This window comes from Hemiscyllium ocellatum, chromosome 9 (assembly GCF_020745735.1).
Source record: "Hemiscyllium ocellatum isolate sHemOce1 chromosome 9, sHemOce1.pat.X.cur, whole genome shotgun sequence".
NCBI classification, from domain to species: domain Eukaryota; kingdom Metazoa; phylum Chordata; class Chondrichthyes; order Orectolobiformes; family Hemiscylliidae; genus Hemiscyllium; species Hemiscyllium ocellatum.
The window spans coordinates 84,718,427-84,742,210 of record NC_083409.1 but is presented as its reverse complement, the minus strand read 5'-3'; the positions used below and the strand labels follow the sequence as shown (position 1 = coordinate 84,742,210).

The 23,784-nt window shown below is 40.6% G+C and overlaps 1 protein-coding gene across 2 annotated transcripts in view; it reads right to left on the bottom strand.

Annotated features, from left to right (window-relative positions):
• Nucleotides 1–16,885: 16,885 nt before the first annotated feature.
• The window catches only part of usp24 (ubiquitin specific peptidase 24), a 184,242-nt gene continuing 177,343 nt past the window's right edge, over nucleotides 16,886–23,784 (bottom strand). For both annotated transcript variants that reach the window (XM_060830532.1, XM_060830533.1), the window contains exons 63-67: nucleotides 22,639–22,717; nucleotides 21,977–22,052; nucleotides 21,448–21,534; nucleotides 19,837–19,947; nucleotides 16,886–17,759 (exon numbers count right to left, since the gene is read on the bottom strand). In XM_060830532.1, the coding sequence (XP_060686515.1) occupies nucleotides 17,697–17,759; nucleotides 19,837–19,947; nucleotides 21,448–21,534; nucleotides 21,977–22,052; nucleotides 22,639–22,717 (416 nt within the window). In that variant the 3' untranslated portion in view covers nucleotides 16,886–17,696. The remainder of the gene's footprint in view (nucleotides 17,760–19,836; nucleotides 19,948–21,447; nucleotides 21,535–21,976; nucleotides 22,053–22,638; nucleotides 22,718–23,784) is intronic.

The following is a 23,784-nucleotide window of genomic DNA, read 5'->3' as shown; positions in this document are numbered from 1 at the left end:
AGCATGGAGCTTCTAAGGCAAACAGGCCTAAAAGTTAGATTATAACACAATGTAACAGAACACTAGAATTCTTTGTTTCTTTATGAAGCATCATAACAATCAGCCTATTTGCAACTATCTCAACTTCTGTCAGATGGAAATGCCGGTTATACTTTTCAGTCTTTGCAGAAAACAGAAACTAACCAAAAATGACATTCATTCATATGCAGAGGTGCTTTCTTTGAAAGCAAGAAGAATGTGTTCCAAGTCATGCACCAGTTCATGAATTATCTGGCAACTTCTAGATCCATTAGTTCCCTGTTGCTTCCTCTGTAGCAAAACCTCAGCCAGAAGTGAGTTGGCAACCAGTCAGCATTCCTGTTGCCAGAATTTGTATATGAAATAGGTGGGAAGATATGTTACAATGAAGATAGAAGAAATTTACAAATGGATATGGTTAGGTAAGATGAATGGGCCAAAATCTGACAGTTGAAGCTTCATGTGGACGAGTGAGGTTATGTATTTTGCTTGGAGTAAAAGCAACTTATTATCCAAGTGTGGAGAAACTTTGGAGGGCTTCAGTGTAGAGGGGTCTGGGTGTCCTCATGCACAAATCACAGAAAGCAGATACAGCATGTGGAAGGCAAATGGAATTTTGGCATTTATTGATAAAGGAGTAGGGTAAAATTACCCCAGTCCAACTCAGCACCGCCCTCCAGACCCATCCATCACTGCCCCCTCTGACCTGTCACCTTCTCCCTCATCTTCATCCACCTATTGCTTTCTCAGCTACATTCCCCCAACCCCACCCCCCTCCCCCTCCCCCTCCCATTTATCTCTCAGCTCTGACCCACAAGCCTCATTCATGATGCAGGGCTTATGCCTGAATCGTTGATTCTCCTGTTCCTTGGATGCTGCCTAATCGGCTGTGCTTTTCCAGCACCACACTCAACTCTGATCTCCTGTAGTCCTCACTTTCTCCTCCATAAAAGTAGGGAAATTCAAAGTTTGTGCGAAGATTTATAGCTCGGGTGCTTGTTGTTGTGGTTCTGTTCGCCGAGCTGGGAGTTTTTGTTGCAAACGCTTCGTCCCCTTTCCAGGTGACATCGTCAGTGCTTAGGAGCCTCCTGTGAAGCGCTTCTGTGCTGATTCCTCCGGCATTTATAGTGGTGTGTCTCTGCCGCTTCCGGTTGTCAGTTGCTGTCCGCTGTGGTGGTTGCTTTCATAGTTCAGGACTTGGTCTGTGTGTGTGGCTTTCCTGTATACCTTCGTGTTGAATTCTCCGTTCAGTGTTCTCTGTACCATCACGTCTAGGAATGAAAGCAACCACCCCAACACACACAAATGAAGTTGCATCAGGACATTATTCAAAAGGGCCACAACACACTCAGCACACCAGAACAACAAAAAGAGGAAGAAGAACATCTATACAAGGTATTCACCAAAAACGGATACCCGTGCAATTTCATCAACAGATGCCTAAGAGAAAGACAACGGAACGAGGACATGCCGCAACCCAAAGGACTGGCCACACTACCATACATCACGAGCATTTCTGAACTGACAGCCAGACTATTGCGACCACTAGGACTCATAACAGCACACAAACCAACAGCCATGCTCAGACAACAACTCACCAGGACAAAGGACCCGATACCCAGCATGAGCAAAACCAATGTAGTGTACAAACTCCCATGCAAGGATTGCACAAAACACTACATAGGACAAACAGGAAGACAGCTAACAACCCGCATCCACGAACACCAACTAGCCATAAAACAACATGACCAGCTATCCTTAGTAGCCACACACTCAGATTACAAACAACATGAATTCGATTGGGACAACACTACTATTATCGGAAAGCCAAACAGAGAACAGCCAGGGAATTCCTAGAGGCATGGCACTCATCCACAAATTCTATCAACAAACTCATCGACCTAGACCCAATATACCGGCCACTGCAGCGGACAGCAACTGACAACCGGAAGCGGCAGATTCAAACCAGTATAAATGCTGGAGGAATCAGCACAGAAGCGCTTCACAGGAGACTCCCAAGTACTGAGGATGTCACCTAGAAAGGGGACGAAACGTTTTCAACAAAAACTCCCAGCTCGGCGAACAGAACCACAAAAGTAGGGAAGTGTTGCTGTAACTGTGCAAGGCATTAGTGAGACTGCACCTGGTGTATTGTGTTCAATGTTTAGTCCCCTTACTCGAGGAGGGATGTTATTGGAAGCAGTTCAGAGGAGGTCCAAAGAACAAAGAGCAGCACAGAACAGGAACAGGTCCTTCGGCCTACCAACGCTGCACCAACACATGACGACTTTCCAAACTAAAATCTTTTTGCCTCTATGCTGTCTGTATTGCCTCAAATCTCTGCTTATCCATACATGTCAAGATTCCTCTTAAACATTGCTACTGTACATCTACCACCACCAACTCCTCTGGCAATGTATTCCAGGCACTTACCACCCTGCGTGTTAAAAAAAAATTGCCTCTCACGTCTTCTTTTAAATGACCCATTTTACCTTAAACCTGTATCCCCTAGTGAGTAACATTTCTACCCTGGGAAAAAAACTCCGACTATTCATTCTATCTATTCTCTAAATTTTGTAATCTTCTATCAGGTTGCTCCTCATCCTTCAATGCTCAAGTGAAAACAAGCAAGCTCTCCTCTTAGCCGACACCCTCCAAACCAGCTGACCACACCCCTATCTACATAAATGGAACTGAGATGGAGAGGGTAATTAGTGTGAAGTTCCTAGGAGTGCCAAGAATCAAAAATCTGCCCTGGTCCTCCCACGTAGATGTGATGCTCAAAAAGACACAACGACGCCTCTCCCTCCTCAGGCAAATTAGGACATTTGGCATGTCCATAAAGGTCCGTCATCAATTTTTACAAATGCACCATAGAAAACATTCTATCTAGGTGCAACACAGGTTGGTGTGGCAACTGCTCTGCTCAGGACCATATGAAACTACAGAAAGTTGTGAACACAGTCCAGACAATCACACAAACCAACCTCCCATCCATGGACTCCATCTATACTTTGTTTTGCCACGGAAAGGCAACCAATATCATCAAAGACCCCCCCAACCCTGGTAATACTCTCGCCCAACCATTTCCTTCCGGGCAAGAGAGAGAAACTTCAACAAATGTATCAACAGGTTCAAAAGCAGCTTCTTCTCTGCTGTTGTTAGATTGCTGAATGGACCTCTCTAATTTCAAATCTAACGTTGATCTTGCTTTTGTGCACCTCCTGTGCAGCCGTAACCTTGTATACCTCACTCTGTCTAAACAGCCTATGATCTATGTGTCCTTGCATGTTATGATCTGCCTGCATTGCAAGCAAAACAAAACGTTTCACTGTACTTAGGTACATGTGACAACAATAAATCAAACCAAACCAAAACAAACATCCTGGTGCCCTCTCCAAAGCCTCCACATCCTTCTCGTAGTCTGGCCACCAGAACCATACACAATATTCCAAATGGGACCTAACTAAAGTCTATACAGCTGCAACATGATTTGCCAATTTATATACTCTACGCCCTGACCAATTAAGGCAAGCATGCCACATGTCTTCTTGACCATCATATCCACTTGTGTTGCCCACTTCAGGGAACTGTGGACCTGTACACCTACATCCCTCTGTATATTGATGCTGCTAAAGGTTCTACCTTTTCCTGTATACTCTTTCAACCATTAGATCTCTCAAAATGCAACACCTTACATTTGTCTGGAAAAAACTCCACCTGCCATTTCTCTGCCCAAATCTCCAGCTTACCTACATCCTGCTGTCTCCTTTGGAAATCCTCCTATCTGCAGCTCCCCCAATCTGCAGACTTACTAATCATTCTCCCCCAAATCGTTCATATATACTACAAAGAATAGGGGTCCTCCAGAACCTTGGTCGCAGATCTTTAGTCAGAAAAAAATACTCTTTCATTGCAGATGCCACATATTCTGTGACGAAGTCAGTTCTGTATCCATCTTACTAGCTCACTGCAGATACAATGTCACTTCACCTTTTGTATCAGCCTACCATTAGGGATCTTGTCAAAGGCATTGCTAATGTCCATAAAGACAATATCTATCATCCTGCCCTCATCAATCAGCTTTATCACCTCCAATTGGCAGTTGCGGTGGGGTTGGCGCTGTAGCATGAGTAGATCCAACGTAGGTGGCTTTGGTGAGTCCAGTTCAAGATTCATGGCGGCAAGGGTGATCTGGACATTTTCTTTCCCTTTTGTTTCTGTCGCTAATTTTAGGTCTTGTTTTTAATCCTAACTATTGTACTCTAAGATGTCACGGACAGTGGCAACTCTGTACACTTTTCACTCTACTCTTTTACTCAGGCACACATGACAATAAAATCTCATCCAATATAAAAACGTTTGAGACACATGACCTTTCCTGGACAAAGCCATGCTGCCTCTCGCTAATTGAATTTACAGTTTTCCAGATGTGAGTAAGGATTGACTCCAGAGATGAAGAGGTTGTGTTATGAAGAGAGATCAAGCAGTTTAGGCCGACACTCTCTGGAATTTAGAAGAATGAAAGGAGTGGCAGCTTGTGTTTAATTTAGACATATGTGCATTTTAGGCAGGCATACAAGGGGAGGACTTATGCAATTAATGGTAGGGCCCTGGGGAGTACTGGTGGCAGGTGCATAATTCCTTGAAAAGAGTCACAGGTAGACAGATTAGTGAAGAAAGCTTTTGGCATTTTTACCTTCATTGGTCAGAGCATTGAGTGTAGACGTTGAGATGTCGTGTTGCGGGTATATGGGTCATTTTTGGAATATTGCATTCACTTCTGGCTGCCCTTCTATAAGGAGAATGTCGTTAAACTTGAAAGAGTGCAGAAAACATTTACAAGGATGGTGCTGGGATTAGAAGTTTTGAGTTATAGGGAGAGACTGAATAGGCTGGGGCGTTTTTCCCTGGAGGGTCAGAGACAGAGGGGTGACATTGTAGAGGTTTATAAAATTGTGGGTGTGGATGGAATGAATAGCCAAGGTCTTTTTCTTAGGCTGGAGGAGTCCAAAACAAGAAGACATAGGTTTAATGGGAGTGGGAAAAGATTTAAAACAGACCCGAGGGGTAAATCTTTCATGCAGTAGACGTTGCATATACGGAATGAGCTGCCAGACGAAGCGGAAGAGGCTGTTACAATTACATTTAAAAGGCATCTGGATGGGTAAATGAATAGGAGAGGTTTAGAGGGATAGATCAAATGCTGGCAAATGGGACTAGGTCATATTGGGATTACTAGTTGGCATGGAGGAGTTGGACCAAAGGCTCTGTTTCCATGTTGTATGCCTCTAAATCAGGATGGCATGACTTAGAAGGTAACTTACAGGTGGCAGTATTTTCAAGTGTTTGTTCCTTTGTTCTTCTTGCTGGTAGCTGTTGAGTGTTTCACAGGTGCCTTGGTGAGCAGTGTACCATATACATAGCCCATGTTTCCCTTAGTAAAAAGTGAGGTCTGCAGATGCTGGAGATCAGAGCTGAAAATGTGTTGCTGGTTAAAGCACAGCAGGTTAGGCAGCATCCAAGGAACAGGAAATTCAACGTTTCGGGCCAGAGCCCTTCATCAGGAATGAGGAGAGTGTGCCAGGAAGGCTAAGATAAAAGGTAGGGAGGAGGCACTTGGGGGAGGGGCGATGGAGATGTGATAGGTGGAAGGAGGTCAAGGTGAGGGTGATAGGCTGGAGTGGGGTGGGGCGGAGAGGTCAGGAAGAAGATTGCAGGTTAGGAGGGCGGTGCTGAGTTCGAGGGAATCGACTGAGACAAGGTGGGGGGAAGGGAAATGAGGAAACTGGAGAAATCTGAGTTCATCCCTTGTGGTTGGAGGGTTCCCAGGCGGAAGATGAGGCGCTCTTCCTCCAACCGTCGTGTTGTTATGTTCTGGCGATGGAGGAGTCCAAGGACCTGCATGTCCTCAGTGGAGTGGGAGGGAGAGTTAAAGTGTTGAGCCACGGGGTGGTTGGGTTGGTTGGTCCAAGTGTCCCAGAGGTGTTCCCTGAAGCGTTCCGCAAGTAGGCGGCCCGTCTCCCCAACATAGAGGAGGCCACATCGGGTGCAGCGGATGCAATAGATGATGTGTGTGGAGGTGCAGGTGAATTTGTGGCGGATATGGAAGGATCCCTTGGGGCCTTGGAGAGAAGTAAGGGAGGAGGTGTGGGCGCAAGTTTTGCATTTCCTTCGGTTGCAGGGGAAGGTGCTGGGAGTGGAGGTTGGGTTGGTGGGGGGTGTGGACCTGACGAGGGAGTCATGAAGGGAGTGGTCTTTGCGGAACGCTGATAGGGGAGGGGAGGGGAGGGAAATATATCCCTGGTGGTGGGGCCCGTTTGGAGGTGGCGGAAATGACGGCGGATGATACGCTGTATACGGAGGTTGGTGGGGTGGTAGGTGAGAACCAGTGGGGTTCTGTCTTGGTAGCAGTTGGAGGTGCGGGGCTCAAGGGCGGAGGAGCGGGAAGTGGAGGAGATGCGGTAGAGGGCATCACTTCTGGGGGGAATCTGCGGTCCTTGAAGAAGGAGGCCATCTGGGCTGTATAGTATTGGAACTGGTCCTCCTGGGAGCAGATGCGGCGGAGACGAAGGAATTGGGAATATGGGATGGCGTTTTTACAGAGGGCAGGGTGGGAGGATGTGTAGTTCAGGTAGCTGTGGGAGTCAGTCGGTTTATAGTAGACGTCTGTGTTGAGTCGGTTGCCCGAGATAGAAATGGAAAGGTCTAGGAAGGAGAGGGAGGAGTCTGAGACAGTCCAGGTGAATTGGAGGTCGGGATGGAAGGAGTTGGTAAAGTTGATGAACTGTTCAACCTCCTCAGACTCCTCCCTCCCCTTCCTAGACCTTTCCTTTTCCATCTCGGGCAACCGACTCAACACAGACATCTACTATAAACCGACTGACTCCCACAGCTACCTGGACTACACCTCCTCTCACCCTGCCCCCTGTAAAAACGCCATCCCATATTCCCAATTCCTTCGTCTCCGCCGCATCTGCTCCCAGGACGACCAGTTCCAATACCGTACAGCCCAGATGGCCTCCTTCTTCAAGGACCGCAGATTCCCCCCAGACGTGATCGACGATGCCCTCCACCACATCTCCTCCGCTTCCCGCTCCTCCGCCCTTGTGCCCCACCCCTCCAACCGCTACCAAGACAGAACCCCACTGGTTCTCATCTACCACCCCAGCAACCTCCGTATACAGCGTATCATCCGCCGTCATTTCCGCCACCTCCAAACGGACCCCACCACCAGGGATATATTTCCCTCCCCTCCCCTATCAGCGTTCCGCAAAGACCACTCCCTTCGTGACTCCCTCGTCAGGTCCACACCTCCCACCAACCCAACCTCCACTCCCAGCACCTTCCCCTGCAACCGCAGGAAATGCAAAACTTGCGCCCACACCTCCTCCCTCACTTCCCTCCAAGGCCCCAAGGGATCCTTCCATATCCGCCACAAGTTCACCTGTACCTCCACACACATCATCTATTGCATCCGCTGCACCCGATGTGGCCTCCTCTATATTGGGGAGACGGGCCGCCTACTTGCGGAACGCTTCAGGGAACACCTCTGGGACGCCCGGACCAACCGACCCAACCACCCCGTGGCTCAACACTTTAACTCTCCCTCCCACTCCACTGAGGACATGCAGGTCCTTGGACTCCTCCATCGCCAGAACATAACAACACGACGGTTGGAGGAAGAGCGCCTCATCTTCCGCCTGGGAACCCTCCAACCACAAGGGATGAACTCAGATTTCTCCAGTTTCCTCATTTCCCCTCCCCCCACCTTGTCTCAGTCGATTCCCTCGAACTCAGCACCGCCCTCCTAACCTGCAAACTTCTTCCTGACCTCTCCGTCCCCACCCCACTCCGGCCTATCACCCTCACCTTGACCTCCTTCCACCTATCACATCTCCATCGCCCCTCCCCCAAGTCCCTCCTCCCTACCTTTTAGCCTGCCTGGCACACTCTCCTCATTCCTGAAGGGCTCTGGCCCGAAACGTTGAATTTCCTGTTCCTTGGATGCTGCCTGACCTGCTGTGCTTTAACCAGCAACACATTTTCAGCTCATGTTTCCCTTAGGTGAATTAATGCAAATCATTTGGGCCACTTTGTCTTGGATGATGTTGAGCTTTTTGAGTTTTCTTGAAGCTGCAGTCATCGAGGCAATTGGGGAGTGTTCCATCACATTCATGACTGCAAATGGTGGGCAGACTGTGAGTTAATTTCCTCCCTAAAGGCATTGTGGGTGAGGCTAACCCAGGTGGACCGCAGTGGTTCAAGAAAGCAACTCAGTTCTACTTTCACAACGGAAGCATTGGACAGGCAATAAATTTTGGCCCAGCCAGTGACGCCTATGTCCCACAAGTGAATATTAAAAACATCCTGAGGTTTACTCTCAACTAGAGATTGAACTGGACCAACCATGTAAATTTTGTGGCTACAAAAATAGGGCAGAAGCTAGGAATTTTGAGGTGAGTAAATCAGCTCCTGTCACCTTAAATCTTGTGCCTTACAAGGCAGATGTCAAAAAAAGCAATGGAATACCCTCCATTTTCAGCCCCAACAGCACTTAAATAGCTCAACACCATCCAGAACAAAGCAGTCCACTTGACTGGCACTACATCTACCATTTCCTTCACTACGAACACAGCTGCAGCAATATGGACCATGCACAACATACACTCCAGTAATTCACCAAGGCTCTTTCGACCACACTTACAAAAAACAGGGAACTACAGACCTACGCGTCTGATGTCAGTCGTAGGGAAATTCTGGAATCCATTGTAAAGGAAGCGATTACTGGATATTTAAAAACTGATGTCTGTTTGGATGTCAACATCGATTCACAAAGAGGAAATCATGACTGACAAATCCGGTGGAATTTGTTTCAGTATCTTACGAGCAGAGTCAGAGTTTGAACTGGTGAATGTGGTATATTTGGATTTTCTGAATAAAGACCCACACAAATAGCTAGTGAACAAATTTCAATGCATGGGATTGGGGGTGATATACCAGCTTGGAACTCATTCACAGCACTGTCAGTGTACCTATGCTTTATGAACTACAGCAGTTCAAGAAAGAAGCTCATTACCACCTTCTTGAGGGAAAATAGGAATGGACAAGAAATGCTGGCCGAGGCAGCGATGCCCATGCCCCATATATGAATTATAAACTCCCTCTCGTACACTTCTATTGATGTACTTACACGTATTGCAGTAGTGCAAGAAGTTAGTTCGTCATCACTCTCTCAAAGACAACAAATGCTGGCTGCGCCATTATCCTACTTATTAAACAAATATATGCGTAAAAAAAAACCTGACATGTTTTTAGAAGTTAGAAAAGCAGAAAATGATTGTCACTTTACTTTGAATGGAACAGGCACCTTTCAATGACTGGTAATATTTTGGAAAAAGTAGAATTGTATGAAGTGACAGCAACTTTGTAAAGCTCCCAAGTGGAATACCCTGCTGTCTAATAAGGTGTTTAAGGCTTGCAGATTAAATTTAAATAATAGTGTTTGAAAAACATTCAAGGAACACAGTTGCCTTGCAGATAGAGTAGATGTTGGAAATTTCACTCTATGCTCCAGAATTAGCAGCGGGACAATTACAAAGGCCTGTTAGCCTTGACAGACTCATAGAGATGTACAGCACGGAAACAGACCCTTTAATCTAACTCATCCATGCCGACCAGATATCCCAACCTTTGATAATGTACAAATAAGAAAAATACTTTTGAGAAGCAATCTGCAATAGTGTTTTGCCAAGAGTTATCTAAGATTGTCTTTTCTCGTGATACAATTGATAAATAATCTAGTTTGCTTAAAGTTGGCACTAACCACATTTACAGAATCCAATTTGATGCTTAACTGGGATGAAAAGGTGCACACTCTTAATTTCAGGGCTCTTTGTTTTATGAGGTTTTGTACTTCTTGGTTACATAGCATAATAGGCATGGCTGTTTGAAATATTGCACATTTAAATCAACAGATTAGGTGGCACTTTAGTTTTTTTAAAATCATTATGTTTTATTAAGATACTTTTCATACTGTGTTTTTTTTTAAAAAGGAAGATTGACATTACAGCTTACAAACATTCCCTGGGCAATACAGAACTCAACTGCCAACACGTATGGACAATGCACCATTATTTGTATCGAGTCAGGAATGAAAGACATAGCCTTGCTTGTTGCACTTTTTTTGCCTCTTGGGTTAAAGAACAAATTCAATTTCTCTCCCCACAAAACACATGGGTTAATCATCCACAAATAACTGTGTGCCGTTAAGAGTCTTCTTATAGACCAACACCCATAATTCATTAGATACTAGTCAAACATGCAATCTAATGATCAGAAAGACTGGATTTTATTCTTTTCCTCCTTTCTGCCAATTTCAGAGTCTACGGGGATATTGCACTCGGTTTTCTTTAAAGAACAGTTAACACCTGCAGAACACCAATGCATTTTCCACAGAATCAGCTTATTAAAGAGAGGCAGCCATGATGAAATGCACACTGATTACATGACTCCTTTAAAATAAATCAGAGGATCTTCACAAAAACTACTATTTGTTTTCTCTCCATGAAATATTCTGAAGGTAAAATATCGAACCACTGTACATCATGTTCAAACAAAACATTTTAACACAGAATTTGGAAACACTTTCTCAAGTGAGGTTGAAAACAAAAGTATTTTAAATGGCACACCTGTTTTCTCTGTAACAATGGAATCTTTCTTTTTGGGGGGGTGGGGGTGGGTTTAACAAAATAATGTTTTCTCCCAAACAGTACCAGGAAGACCAATAGCACTGGATAATGTGCACCTCTTAATCATAATTGTCGGAGGAACACAGTTCGCCCCTTTAACAAGAGACTACAATATACATATTGGACACAAATCAAATTATTCAGATGGTTACAAATGTTTAAAAAGTACATTAGTGTCAGGAGTTACTCAATACATTTACAAATTTGAAATTTTTTTAAATGATCATTAAATCAAAACTAGAGGAAATCTTCTCAAAGGAGTATTATACTCAGGCATCCAATAAATTCACAGATTCACTAAGTACTGCTAATCAAGACTGCATAGGATCTGAAAACTTCAATGCACTTTGCATAGCCCTTCTATATATTATAAAGCCTCAATTTTGTCCATCTTTTATCCACCCTGGAGATAACCACATTATAATAAAGGATAAATTCAACAGTGAAACAGCAATGACACACCAAGATCATCAGGGTTTCCATTTCCATTATAATAGTCTCAAAAAGGAAAGTTGCTTGGAAATAATATTTTAATTTCCATTTTGCTATGACCCGTTACTATTCTGAATTAAGGTCAAAGTTAGCTTCAAACAGCTAGGATGGTGACTGTTGTTTGGGAATCCATTTGCTTTTAGTTAAGAGACATCAGAACTGCAATCCGTGGTTTATGCCAAAATAGCCATAAATCATATTCAAAACATCAACATAAGATCAACAATTTTACTTACAAATTTTAGAAAAACTCAATGGTTCCATCCGTTTCTCAAGTGCTACTCTATATTACATACATGGTATCATATTCATATGCTGAAACGAAAGGACAAGTGTGACAGCATTAACGTTAGTCTGAAAGAAGATTGTTTTATTACCCTAGAGCAGAAAGAGTACAGTGAATTCATTGATACTGGAAACAGATTAGAAAGGCATACAATTGTGTGGCCTTTGGAAGGTGGAGTTATGGGGGTAGAGGAGAAAAGATGAGTGACTGGTCAGGGTACAAAATATAACTGTCCATGCATGATGCGTAAATTCCTAAGCAATTTTATTTGTAGACATTGGCATAAAAGTCCAGTACTCAAAGGGTTAAAGATAACTGCAATTAAATTCTCTCCAAGCCATCCTCAATGAATTGCAGAACAGCTATACTGGCTTATAACAGAAATCCAAATTCTATGGGAGTTGGTAATGCATAAGGGGAGCATTTAACTTGTTTATGAAAGCAGCTAACTGTTTACCTTCACAGAGTTATAGTAAAGACCTTGTTACCTCATTCCAACCCTCTCCTCCTGACCTTTCTGTACCCATCTGCAGCCATTGAGAGAAGTGGCAACAGAAATAGGTAATTTGTTTTTGATGACCATACAGCTAAAATTTTTCATTTGTTACAGTAATTAGTGTATTGCCTAGATATAGGTTTATCTCCTCTAAGAACTGTTAATTAAACAATAGCTTTTGCTGATCCATTTCACTTTTGAGCTCAACTAGGAATTGGATGAGACATTAACATCTCCACCTACAAACTGTCTCCAGTCAAAACGGCTCACCTAGGAGCAATGGCTCCAGTGCTAGTGCTCACAAATGGATAAAATTCTACTCTCCCCTGCTCATCTAATGGTAGGCAGAGCTTTTGGAGATGTCCAAGCTGTAAATAATAAATGCTTAGAACTGGAACAAGTGTACATTTGAAGAGTGTAAAGTGTGTGTTAGGAACTAAGGGAGGGGTTGTGAGTGGGGGAATAAGAAGTTAGTTTTTTTGTATTCAACTTATACATCAGTTTAGTCCAAGCAGTAATAGCAAAATTATTTTGGCTACATATTAAAAAAAAATGCATTGATCGCTAGGTCAATCAATTCATAAAAGTGAAAAGAAAACATTAAAATGGGTTAAATTTAAATTGACAATGTGGTCAACATTCATCAGTTTATATAGACAACTATGCCTCCTAATTCAAGACTCTGTTTGTGGAAATGTTAATTAATTTTGGGGGGTAAGGAAGGGCACGAGAGTGAGAAGTACACTCACCAATGTCAGATCAGTGCTGGAAATTTTTAAAGAGTTTGACCTACAGTGGTCAAATTACATTTATGTAAAGTTATTACAATTGTAGCCCATTTTGGCACATTGGCTCAAACATAACTTCTCAGACTTCGATGTGATAGAGATGGAACAGAGGAAATGCAGCAAGAACTCAGATATCCCTTCTCCCAGAGATGGGAAAAATTTTTGGTTCCCTCGCTTACTTCTGCTTAGCTGCCTCGATTAATAAGTAGTCTGGTAACTTGGTTCTGTTCCAGGACACAATTACATGAAAAGGGGCAAAACAGAATTACAAGGGAGAGTTTAAAAAAATAGCGATGCTTTTGGAACCTACTTGTTAGGTTAAAATAAAACTAAAGTCAAAGTAAGGAGCAGCAACCAAAAACACCAGAAGCAGTGGAACAGGTTAGTAGACTGGTCAATTCTGTAAACTGGATTCAAATTCAACTACAAAGCAAGAGGTTAAAAAATATTCTCTTCCCATTGGCTGCAAACGTTTTAGTCAAAACAATCTCTAAAGCTAGCTCATTATGACTGTCAGTTTGCCTTGCAGAATTGCTGAAAGACTTGAAATGGAAAGGTCATACTACTGCTTTTCTGAGACTTGTATAAGGCGTATAGTTTGGGCCACAGAGGAATCTTAACTTTGCATCTGACCTATAAATGTAACAAACAACAATACTGGACACCAAAAAAATGGACAAATTGTTTTCCACAAGTAACATCTTTCACATCTGATAGGCATAAAGCAAGTGGACATGAGAACATGAGTAACTTGTAACGAATTTTTGTCACCACCCATTTTGCCCACTTTAATGATAAATGATCAAATTACCACATTGCCACTAATTTACTCATTTGAAGTAGGTACTGCAACATATTCTTTATTTGTTAGCATGGATGAGCATGTAACTTTCAATATTTCTGCCTTTCAGCATAAGGATTATTAAAGCAGATGTTGAAGATTTTCAATTAATGCCACTGCGCAGTTGTAACAGAGGCTTTCTGGGATGTTTAAAAAGGGAGCCATGGCTAGAATCTAACCAATCCCAGTCGCTACCTGGTAGTTTTGTTATGCCAAGGCTTCATTTTAAGATCCAGAAAAAAAAATAAAAAGGCACTTGTGGCCATCTGTGCCTTTGGTTTTCTGGTCCAGAGCAAACACCATGATTTGACAAAAGCCCAGCCCCCAGTGTGTCACTCTTGGGGTATTGTGACTGTACAGTAAGGCAGAGGATCAAGGCTTATTCATTGAAATATTGGCAAAAAAAAAACACCCCGAATGACAAATAAAAATCTCTTGCATCCACATCCCAAAAAAATCATAAATTGGCACAAAGTAGAGGCTGAAAAAGTGACTAGGACGCTGACAGCAATTGTGACTTGTGTGAATCTCACTCAGCACATAATCATTCCAATTGCACAATTCAGCCCAAGCAATCTCATTGATTTCCAGTGATTCCCAGGAGGTACTTTATGTCTTCCTAACTGATTATTCTGTGGCAGCATTTTGGCAGATTGAATAATCAGTGTACAATTCAGCAATGGGAAGTGATGCTGCAGTCAATGCACAGATAAGTATTCAGATTTCCAAAAGTTCCAATGACACTGGAAAAACAAAAATGTGCTCTTGCCCCTTTCACCGGCATAACCTAAATGTAGGTCAGAATAAGCTGCCTCCAGGTTGATGCAATTCTTCTTAGGTTTACACTGCGAACTTCTTCATTGTTAGCAATTAACATCATGGTTCACATTGGTTGGGCGTTTAAGTTAATTGTAGGCTGGTCATAATGATAAATGAATTTGAATACAGCGGAAGTTAGCCAACAGCAGACCAAAATTTAACATGTGACCATTTTGATTAAAAACAGCTGTTGAACATACATTAACAAAACAAACAACTTAAAAAAGTTCATTTTTAAACATTATACAAACATCTTTAAAACCCAATCGGAAAACAGCATTATACTACATGACCTCTTGTACATTGTCACAGCAGTGAAAAGATTAAAGCACTGTACAGTTAAATGTTTGAATAATAAAAAAAACAATGCTCAAGTAGTAACCCCAGACTTGATGCTCATTCCTGGATCCAGTACAACAGCTAAATTTACAACCCTAATTTCAATTTTGTTTGGAGGCAAGTCATATTAATGAGTCTATACTAGTGAACAGCACCAAGCTAGGGTCGAACAATGAAGCATTTCAAATGCAGTTTTCTCCTTCTATACTTTGATTGAAACAATCAGATATTACAATATTTAGAAGTCTTAGCATAATAAAAAATGTAGTTGCTTTTACACAGAAATTTACATGCAATATTTTCAAGGTAGAAACTGTTATGATTTTCAGCTTGGGTGGTGGTAATTTACTCTTCTAGGTGGAACTGATGTGAGGTGTTACAAGATTAACAGAAAGAAGTTGTTGGGGTGCAAAAAGGTTTTAGGGGTATCACCAAAAAATACTATATTTAAAATGGGTTTTGTGGAAGATTCATAATTATCCTCTTTATTTGCAGGTGACAATAATTCTGAATAGACTTTAAAAGATGGAAAGGTATGATTGTTCTACATATTTAATCCAAATTTTAATAACGGGATGCTTTTGTGAATTACAATTACTTCAAAGTTTTCAAAATACCGCAAATGCACTGCTCTCTTAGTTTCTGAATCCTTTTATTCTTAAAGTGATTATCATGTTTTAAAGATTAATTTGGTTATCTGTTCCAAAGTGATTGGGACTGGAAATTAATGTACATTTAAGAGTAAGACGATAATTCATTATGGCATTTCTCTTTACCAAAGATTGTGAATTATTCAAACAGCAGATTCAGGGTATTGTCCACCAATACATTAACTCTATCTCCACTGGGGTTACTAACTTCAGCGACACTATTCTTCCCTGGGTTAGAAAAAAAAATGGCTGAGAATCTCTTAGTCAAACCTTTCTGGGTCAATACATGATCAATACAGATTAAAAATATTTGGATTAAATGGGTATCGACAACCAATTAGATGTCAAGGAAGAAAGCAATAACTTCCCACAAAACTGAACATTCCCCAATGTAGTTTATCATTAGCCCATATCAAACAAAGTTTTAATTGATTTGCTTTGTTAATTAGTGAATTTATATCAAATCTCCACTGAAATAATTATATCAAAGACACACAAGTGATGATCTGTTGTATTGATATATTGAAATACTGTTGTATTTCTCCCACTCCCAAGTTCATAACCAACACCCACAATATTGTTGTACCATCACATACAGACACCTATGTATTGGACAAGTATGCAATATCAATGATGTAACTGATTGCAATATGCCTATTAATAGTTGATAGCAATTGCTTAAAGCTTTAAATCAATAGACTACAATTAATAACCCTTTAATAGAATGTCACCACGCATATGGCATGGGATATTCTGGAAATCAGCATCCACCATACTGGCAACTTATCAAGGCAAAAATAATTCCAATAAATAATATTTGCTATATTGTGGGAAGCTTGAAGTACCAATGCTTTACACTTCAGAACGGCCACCCATGGATCTGTGCCAGTAATTCTCCAGAGCATGTGCTCATCTTACCAGCATTACCATAAGAATGTTCAAGGTAAGGCTAATAAACTTTCAAAGGCTAGTTTGTAACCCTTAGCTGGGTCAGTATACACTGCTTTCATTGGATGGCTTTGCAATGTTACAAGAATTGTTCCAAATAGGTTAGTTACCTACTTTGCTGAGATATTATTTCAAATGGGAGATGGATAAATATAAATTTTGTCAAGGTAGTCAACCCTCAAAAACAAAAAGGTCTTTTTAAAAAATGAACTATTTCACTTTTGTGCTGCCTTGTATTTTCAACCAATGATTTGTTTTCGAAAATAAGCCTGTTAGGATAATCTCAGAAGATACAAATGACAACTTAATCAATTCATGTAGGTAAATCTCAGCTAAATAAATATTACACACTTGCCCATTACGTATGCTAGTGATGTTATACAGGAGTGAAGTATGATTCTAAAACAAATTATACTTATTAAAAACCAAAAACAGATACAAATTTTTGAAGTGATCAGACTAGTTTTTGCAATTTTACAACATCAGTTTGGATAATGAAATATCACCAACTAAAATTCAATCTGTCTGTAGGAAATGACCAAAGGTTGGACTTTAAGTTCCTCACACAAAATATACATTCACAACATTAACCTCATTGGAAAATGGCTGCCAGTCATATGGATTCTAAAAGAAAAAAGTTGCCTTTATTAAAGTATTCATTTAATATTTAATAAAGTATCAGACTGCTGCTAAACTGTCAGTATGCACTGTCAGTACATTCTTGTAAACCTAAACTCCTCTTTGCAAAGCAGTGGGACCAGCTAAATATTCCAAGACACAATTGCTGCAACCAAGTGAACAGACTTACTGGGTGTTCTATTATACAAATAAAATTAAATCTATATAACGTAATAACAGAGTATTTTGTTACTCTGAAAAATCTGAACTCTGGGAACTATTATACACAAATCAACAAGCTCTCCTCTCCTGAAGACTGTACTAAAACCTTAAATCAAATCCTCCGTAGTTACTACTGAAAGCATTAGATAAAATTGTTTTTTGTACATTCACAAGCACAACCACGAGTTATCCTTTTCCATACAAAATCTTCAAAGAACAGGGAGAGACTTGCATCGTCTTGAGCTTGAACTGGCAGCAAAATTGACTCCATAACAGCTATCAAAGGCTTGCTGTCTGCAACCTGGATGTACGTACATCTTCCCTAAATCGACTGTTGCCTAAAGCCATCTGGCATGATGCCCAGTTCTTCGCTGAACTGACACCAAGCAAAGATTATTTACTATTCCCATAGATGTTCCAGTCATCTCTTATGGGTCCATTTCATCAAGGTCACTTTTAGAATCACCAAGCATCATGGGAGACTCAGAGCCCTTAGAATGAAGAAACAAAGGAAAGTGTTAGTGGAACAAATAATTACCTTTAAAGACAGCTTGCAATATACAACAGAAGCAATGACGGATAGAGAAGCGAGGCAATATGTTGCTTCACAACTGAGAAGATTAACCTTTTAAATGCTGGCCACGATTGTTCAAAGCACGGGGGGGGTTGGTGGAAAACAGCTGCAGCAGCAGGCATATCTTCCCCTAAAAGTTCCCAAACCACTCGGGAATATTCACTCATTAGAGCAACCAACAGGAGAAAAGTCACCCCGACAAACAGAACGGAAGAAAAGGGTGAGAAACCACTTTGCTACTCCACTCCTGTGGTTGCAGCGGATGGTGGGAGTGCTTGTTAGTACAAGATAAGATTGGAGGTGGGTTGGAGCTGACCGGAAGAAGCAAGGAGCTGGCAAAATGAGAAGAGGTCCAGGAGTTGGTGGGATGAGAGTTGGGGGGTGCAGAGAATTACAATTAGCCAGACTGCACTGTGGTCTTTTATCGACGTCTAGAAGGAGCCTTTTGCTGGATCTGGGCATTCTGTCTGCTGGGTCCTGGGTGGGAGTGTCAACAAGAGTCAGGCAGAGATGGGAGGACATGTTGGTTTTGGTAGGACAAGTCAGTTTCAGGTGGACTGGGAGAGGAAATGGAGATTGCAAGAGGTGAGAGCCGGAAGAATGAGGCAATAAAAGAAAGGGAACTGCTTTAAACTGGTCAAAGGAATAGTACTCTGCTTTCTGGGGTCCAAGAAAACTCCATTTTGCTAAGGAAATTAATTCCTTGCAAATGTTTGTGCAATTTCAAGCTATGTCTGCATAAATTGTTATTTGGAAAATACGTAATGGACTCTACTGCAATGAAGTTAATAAATTTAAATGGGTGATTGCGATCTGGGATATAGTAAATGCAGGTGTAACTGCCGTACTAAACTATTCCAACTTTATGTGCAAAGGGTACACATTTCCTGTGATCTCACCAGTCTGTGGATGTTATGTATATGTATATGGCTGCTTGTGCGTGTGGGAGCAAGTGCCAGTTATTTTGAAAAAAAATCTCTTATTAACTTTTCATGTTACTGTGTAACAATTTAAATACTATGATGTTTAAAAAATTAGTGCTTTTCTTACATGTCATGTCTTTGTGTTTAAAACAGGATTGATAATAAGGATATTGATGAATTATTCTATTTCTGCACATGAGAGTCCAAATACCCTATATATGTTAACACAAATATAAGAAGGCACTGTTACTAAGTGACAGCATTACTTAACAAGTGAGAATGGAAAGGCAGCCTTCAAAAATCAAAACATAGTTCTTGAGAAAATCTGGCTATCAAATGCCAGCTTCTCAAAGATTAGCTCTAGTGCAAACTATTATAATTGAGAAGAAACGAAAAGTAGGAGTGCACTGCAAATTAGCCAGGGCAGGCTGACAGCACTGTGAAGCATTACGATCATTTTTACTCTATGTAGAACAGTCCTTACATTGAAGTTTTGTCCTCTATAGGGTTTTTTCATGTAATGACAGAATTCTATTTGATTTAAAGTTATTTTTCAGTTAGGAGAAATTAATAAAACTGTTTCATCATCCATACCTAAATACAGTTTTATTACACAAAAACAGTAATTTTGAATAGTTCTACTCTGAACCTGCTGCTGCAAGTCTCCCTTTAGATTGTGAATACATTGAACATACCTTACTCATCACGATACTGTGCAGTGCCCATCTATACCCTGGAGGGATAAGCTGATGAGTATCAATGCTTACATTAAAAATGTAGCCTGAAGAAAACAGCAGCCATTCTATTTCATACAGATTTTTACTTGATTTATACACATCACAGGTTGCTGCAATATAAATGTGTGATATTGGCAATTCTAAAAATTGGTTCAGGACTTCTTCAAAATTAAGATTTATGGAATAGTTTTTTTTAAAATCAAAAATATTTGGAACAATGAAATGGTAGTTTTCAGTACTTATGTTTCCTCTATTCTATTATGCCAATTTTGCAGACTTGGTTATCTACTAAATTGCTAACATCCACACCACTTAGTAAAGGATTCTTCCTTACCTGCCGGAGAGTTCTATCTCCATTCTCTGTAGCAGGGCTGCCATCTGATCCATTACTACTCCCAGATTGCTCCTTCTCATTCAGAAGGGCTGTAGCATAGGCTAACGTATCCTGCAACAAAGTATGACAAATCATTGGGTTGGTTGTCTTGTGGCATTTAAATGGAGACTTTCCACACTGCCTTGAAGTCTTGTTTTGGTCAAGACTGAATACTAATGTTGAGAAATACAAAGTAAACAATAAGATACAGCAGCAGGTATGCTATGCAGCAGAATTTGTATTGACCATATTATCCATCTACCACCTCAAATTGATAATAACTCAGCTTTTCAAAGCAGTAGAGAAAAATCAGTACTGTATATATCAGAATTATCACGTTGATCTGGTTGTTTTTCACTTAATGAGCCAGACAGTTCCAAGTTTCAAATGGTCTCTAGAACTTTGACACTGACAGAGTGCCACATTGTCAGATGCCATCTTTTAGTTTCTTCACTAAGGGGCAGATGGAGTTCAATTTAAATAAATGTGACGTGTTGCATTTTGGTAAGGCAAATCAAGGAAGGATTTGTACACTTACTGGTAGGATTCTGGGGAAGGCTGCCATAAAAAGTGCAGGTTCATAGTTCTTTGAAGGTGGAATCTCAGGTAGACAAAGTAGTGAAGAAGGCATTTGATATACTTACCAATATTGCCAGTGCATTGAGTTGTGATGTCATCTTGCAGCTGTAGTGAACATTGATTACGCTGCTTTTGGAATACTATGTTTGATTTAGAATGATGTTAAACTTGAATGGGTGCAGACAAGATTTACAAGAATATTGCTAGGGTTGGAGGGTTTGAGCTATAGGGAGAGGCTAATAGGCTGAGACCATTTTCCCTGGATCATCGGAGCCCGAGGGGTGACCATATAGAGATTTATAAAATCAGAGTGAATAGCCAAGGTCTTTGTCCCACTGTTGGGAAGTCAAAATTAGAGGGTTTAGGCTTAAGGTGAGAGAGAAAGGGACCTAAGATACAACTTTTATATGCAGAGGGTGATGTATGTATGGAATGTGCTGCCAGAGGAAATGTGGAGGCTGGTACAATTACAACATTCAAAAAGCATCTGGATAGGTTTATGAATAGGAGGGGTCTAGAGGAATATGTGCCAAATGCTGGAAAATGGGACTAGATTAATTCAAGATAACTTATTGGCATTCTTGAGTTGACCGAACAGTCTATTTCCATGCTGTATATCTCTATGACAATAATTGACCTTTGAATTTGGTAACAAATCTTAAAAAAAAAATTACTTGACTGTGAAATAGTTTGTATAATCCCTAGGCCCAGACAGACACTAACTGCTAGTATTTCCTTCCTTCTGAGAGGAGTGTGTGTCACAACCAATTTCCGATCACTTCAGCAATTTTAACAAGCTGTTTTTGTCATATTTCCTCTTCAACACCCCCAAAATATTTCTCCTGTCAAAAGCCAAGGGGAAAAATTGAGGTTATTCACAGCATTTTTACCACAGCAATACTATTTGTCTTTCTAAAATTTCTACTTGGGACTGATCTATGGTTTCTTTGCAGATCCTAATTGCTGCTATAAGAAGTGAAGAAGTTGAAATACCTGTGCTGAAATTGTGCGCTGAAATGTCTTTGCTGTTGAAGTTTCATTTGATATGTTGCTCTGTGGAGCCCAGTAATGTTCAGACATCTAAACAAAGGACGAAAAAGATATTAGCAGTTCCATTATAAAACTCTAGCTGCATTAATCTCAGAGAACAATACTGGTTCCAGAGATGACTGATCTTTAAGAATTGCTGCAATATTTTACAGGTGCTTCCACATGGAACCCACTCACAAACTTAGCAGATTTTAAGTCAACAAACAGCTTTGAAGCATGAGGTGACTTATTGGTCTTACTGAAACTCTGGGCTTGGAAAACAGCATGTTTCCTGCTATGCTTTGATGTTATAAATCATATTTTTCCAAGTGTATTATATTTTGAAAAACTGCAGCATCAATGCTACTTTTGCATAGTTAAGTAGTATGCAAACTGCTTGCATAGTTAAGTAATTTGCTTTATTCTGGTATTAAATCACTGGCAGATTGCAACTGGTTTCAAAAGGGGTAAACATATCACTGTCAGTCCTCACCTTCTTTTGTAACCACTGCACAGCCCAACTCCAGTGGTGAGGATGTTCCCGAAAATAATCCTTAGCAGCTGCACATCTGTTGAAAGGGAAATTAACACTTATGACTTTCGATTCATTTTTGAGGGAAAAGAATAGAAGGAAGAGGAGGAGGGGAAGGATTTTCAAAACATCTTGATAAGCAAACAAGAAATCATGGTGACTTCTGAGATTGAAGTCTAAACCTGACTTGTGTAAGTTAGTGCTGCAAGTTTTGTTTTTCAAACTGAGTGATAAGTACAGTTGAATCAAACACTTTTACACTTATTAACACTTTGATATAGTCTAATGTTGAAGACTCAGCTTTGATCCAAATATATATTTCCTCTGAGCGCATAGCAGCCTCTTGTTATCCACCTACACTTCAAATAATCAGAGCGTTCAGATGTCTCAGCAATATTCTTCATTATTCCCTAATCTTTGCCTCTCTATGTATTTTTCTACAGTTTTTTACGAGTAGTCTGTGGATCACCTCTCAGGCCTTTTACAAATTCTTTGTTCCTCTCTACAGTGAATTACCTTAAGGCATTATTCAACTTTAAAGTTTACAAATCATCCACAAATAACCAGCAAAATCAATGCTCATATTTCCAAAACACTTTTAAGTATTAAGTTTGAGTACTTACTTCTGAGCTAATAGGACTAAGAATTTGATGCACTGGTAGCAGCGGCTGCTGTCAACATTGTTACTCTGATGCATCAGGGCTGTGGAGAGAGAACATCCATAATTTCAATTTAGATCTATGGCCACAGATTGTCAACAAAACACTAGTTGGTGCAGTTAATCTAAGCCATCCACTAGCTTTGTATACAACAGAGGGTACCATTCTATAGCGAAAGTTGGATATTATACATCATATATATTATATATTTTGGGATTTGGATTTGAAAATAGAGGCAGATGGATGTGTGTCAGTTTTCTGAAGGTGTTTTTTTAAAACCTGGTCAGGAAGTGATTTAGAACAGTGACTTATATGCATCAATTCCAACAACACAAGTGACTACAGTCAAGTGCCTGAGAGAACCCCTGGAGTGTTAATGGATAGAATGTTTATACTGCTCATCTTTCAAGAGACTAGGGAATTATTTGTTTTATTTTGACTTCAGAATATTCAAGGTTTCAGATCTGAGGAATCAGAAGCTAGAATGGTTTCTCCCAGCAGATGAATCAAGTTTTTAGTTCAGGGGAACCAAAGTGTTTATGATTTGTGGAATTTCTTAGTCAGGAGAGTTTAGATTAAAAATCCTCATGTTATCAAAATTGAAAACAGTTTGGGAAATCAGATTTTTTAAAGAGTCATGTCAGGGGACTGGGAAAAGCATCGTAAAACTGCCTCCATATTCTAAAGAAAGGAACTGGGAGAAGGCAGTTAAGCAAATAAGAATTGAGATAGGAGTAGACTTACTCTGGAATTTAAGGATTTCCAAAAGTATAATGTTGGGGAATAGATAGGAACTTAGCTTTGCTTTTTTTTTGTGTTAAGATCTTTCTGACTTTCATATATATACATAATATGTAAATATATATTATGCATAATTTTGATTTTTTTTCTTTTGTGTAATAAACTTATGCTATTGCTAAATAATATCTGCAGCCTTGTGTGAATACATTACAGGATTAACCTTCATGGTAATCAAATGCAAAAATTTATGATCTATGAAGCCAAGTTTCTTCCAAAGATTGGGCTTCAGTATTGCCATCAGCTGAGTTCATAACAATATACAAATACATGCATACAGAACAAGAATAGGAGGGGGGGGGGGGGGGGGGC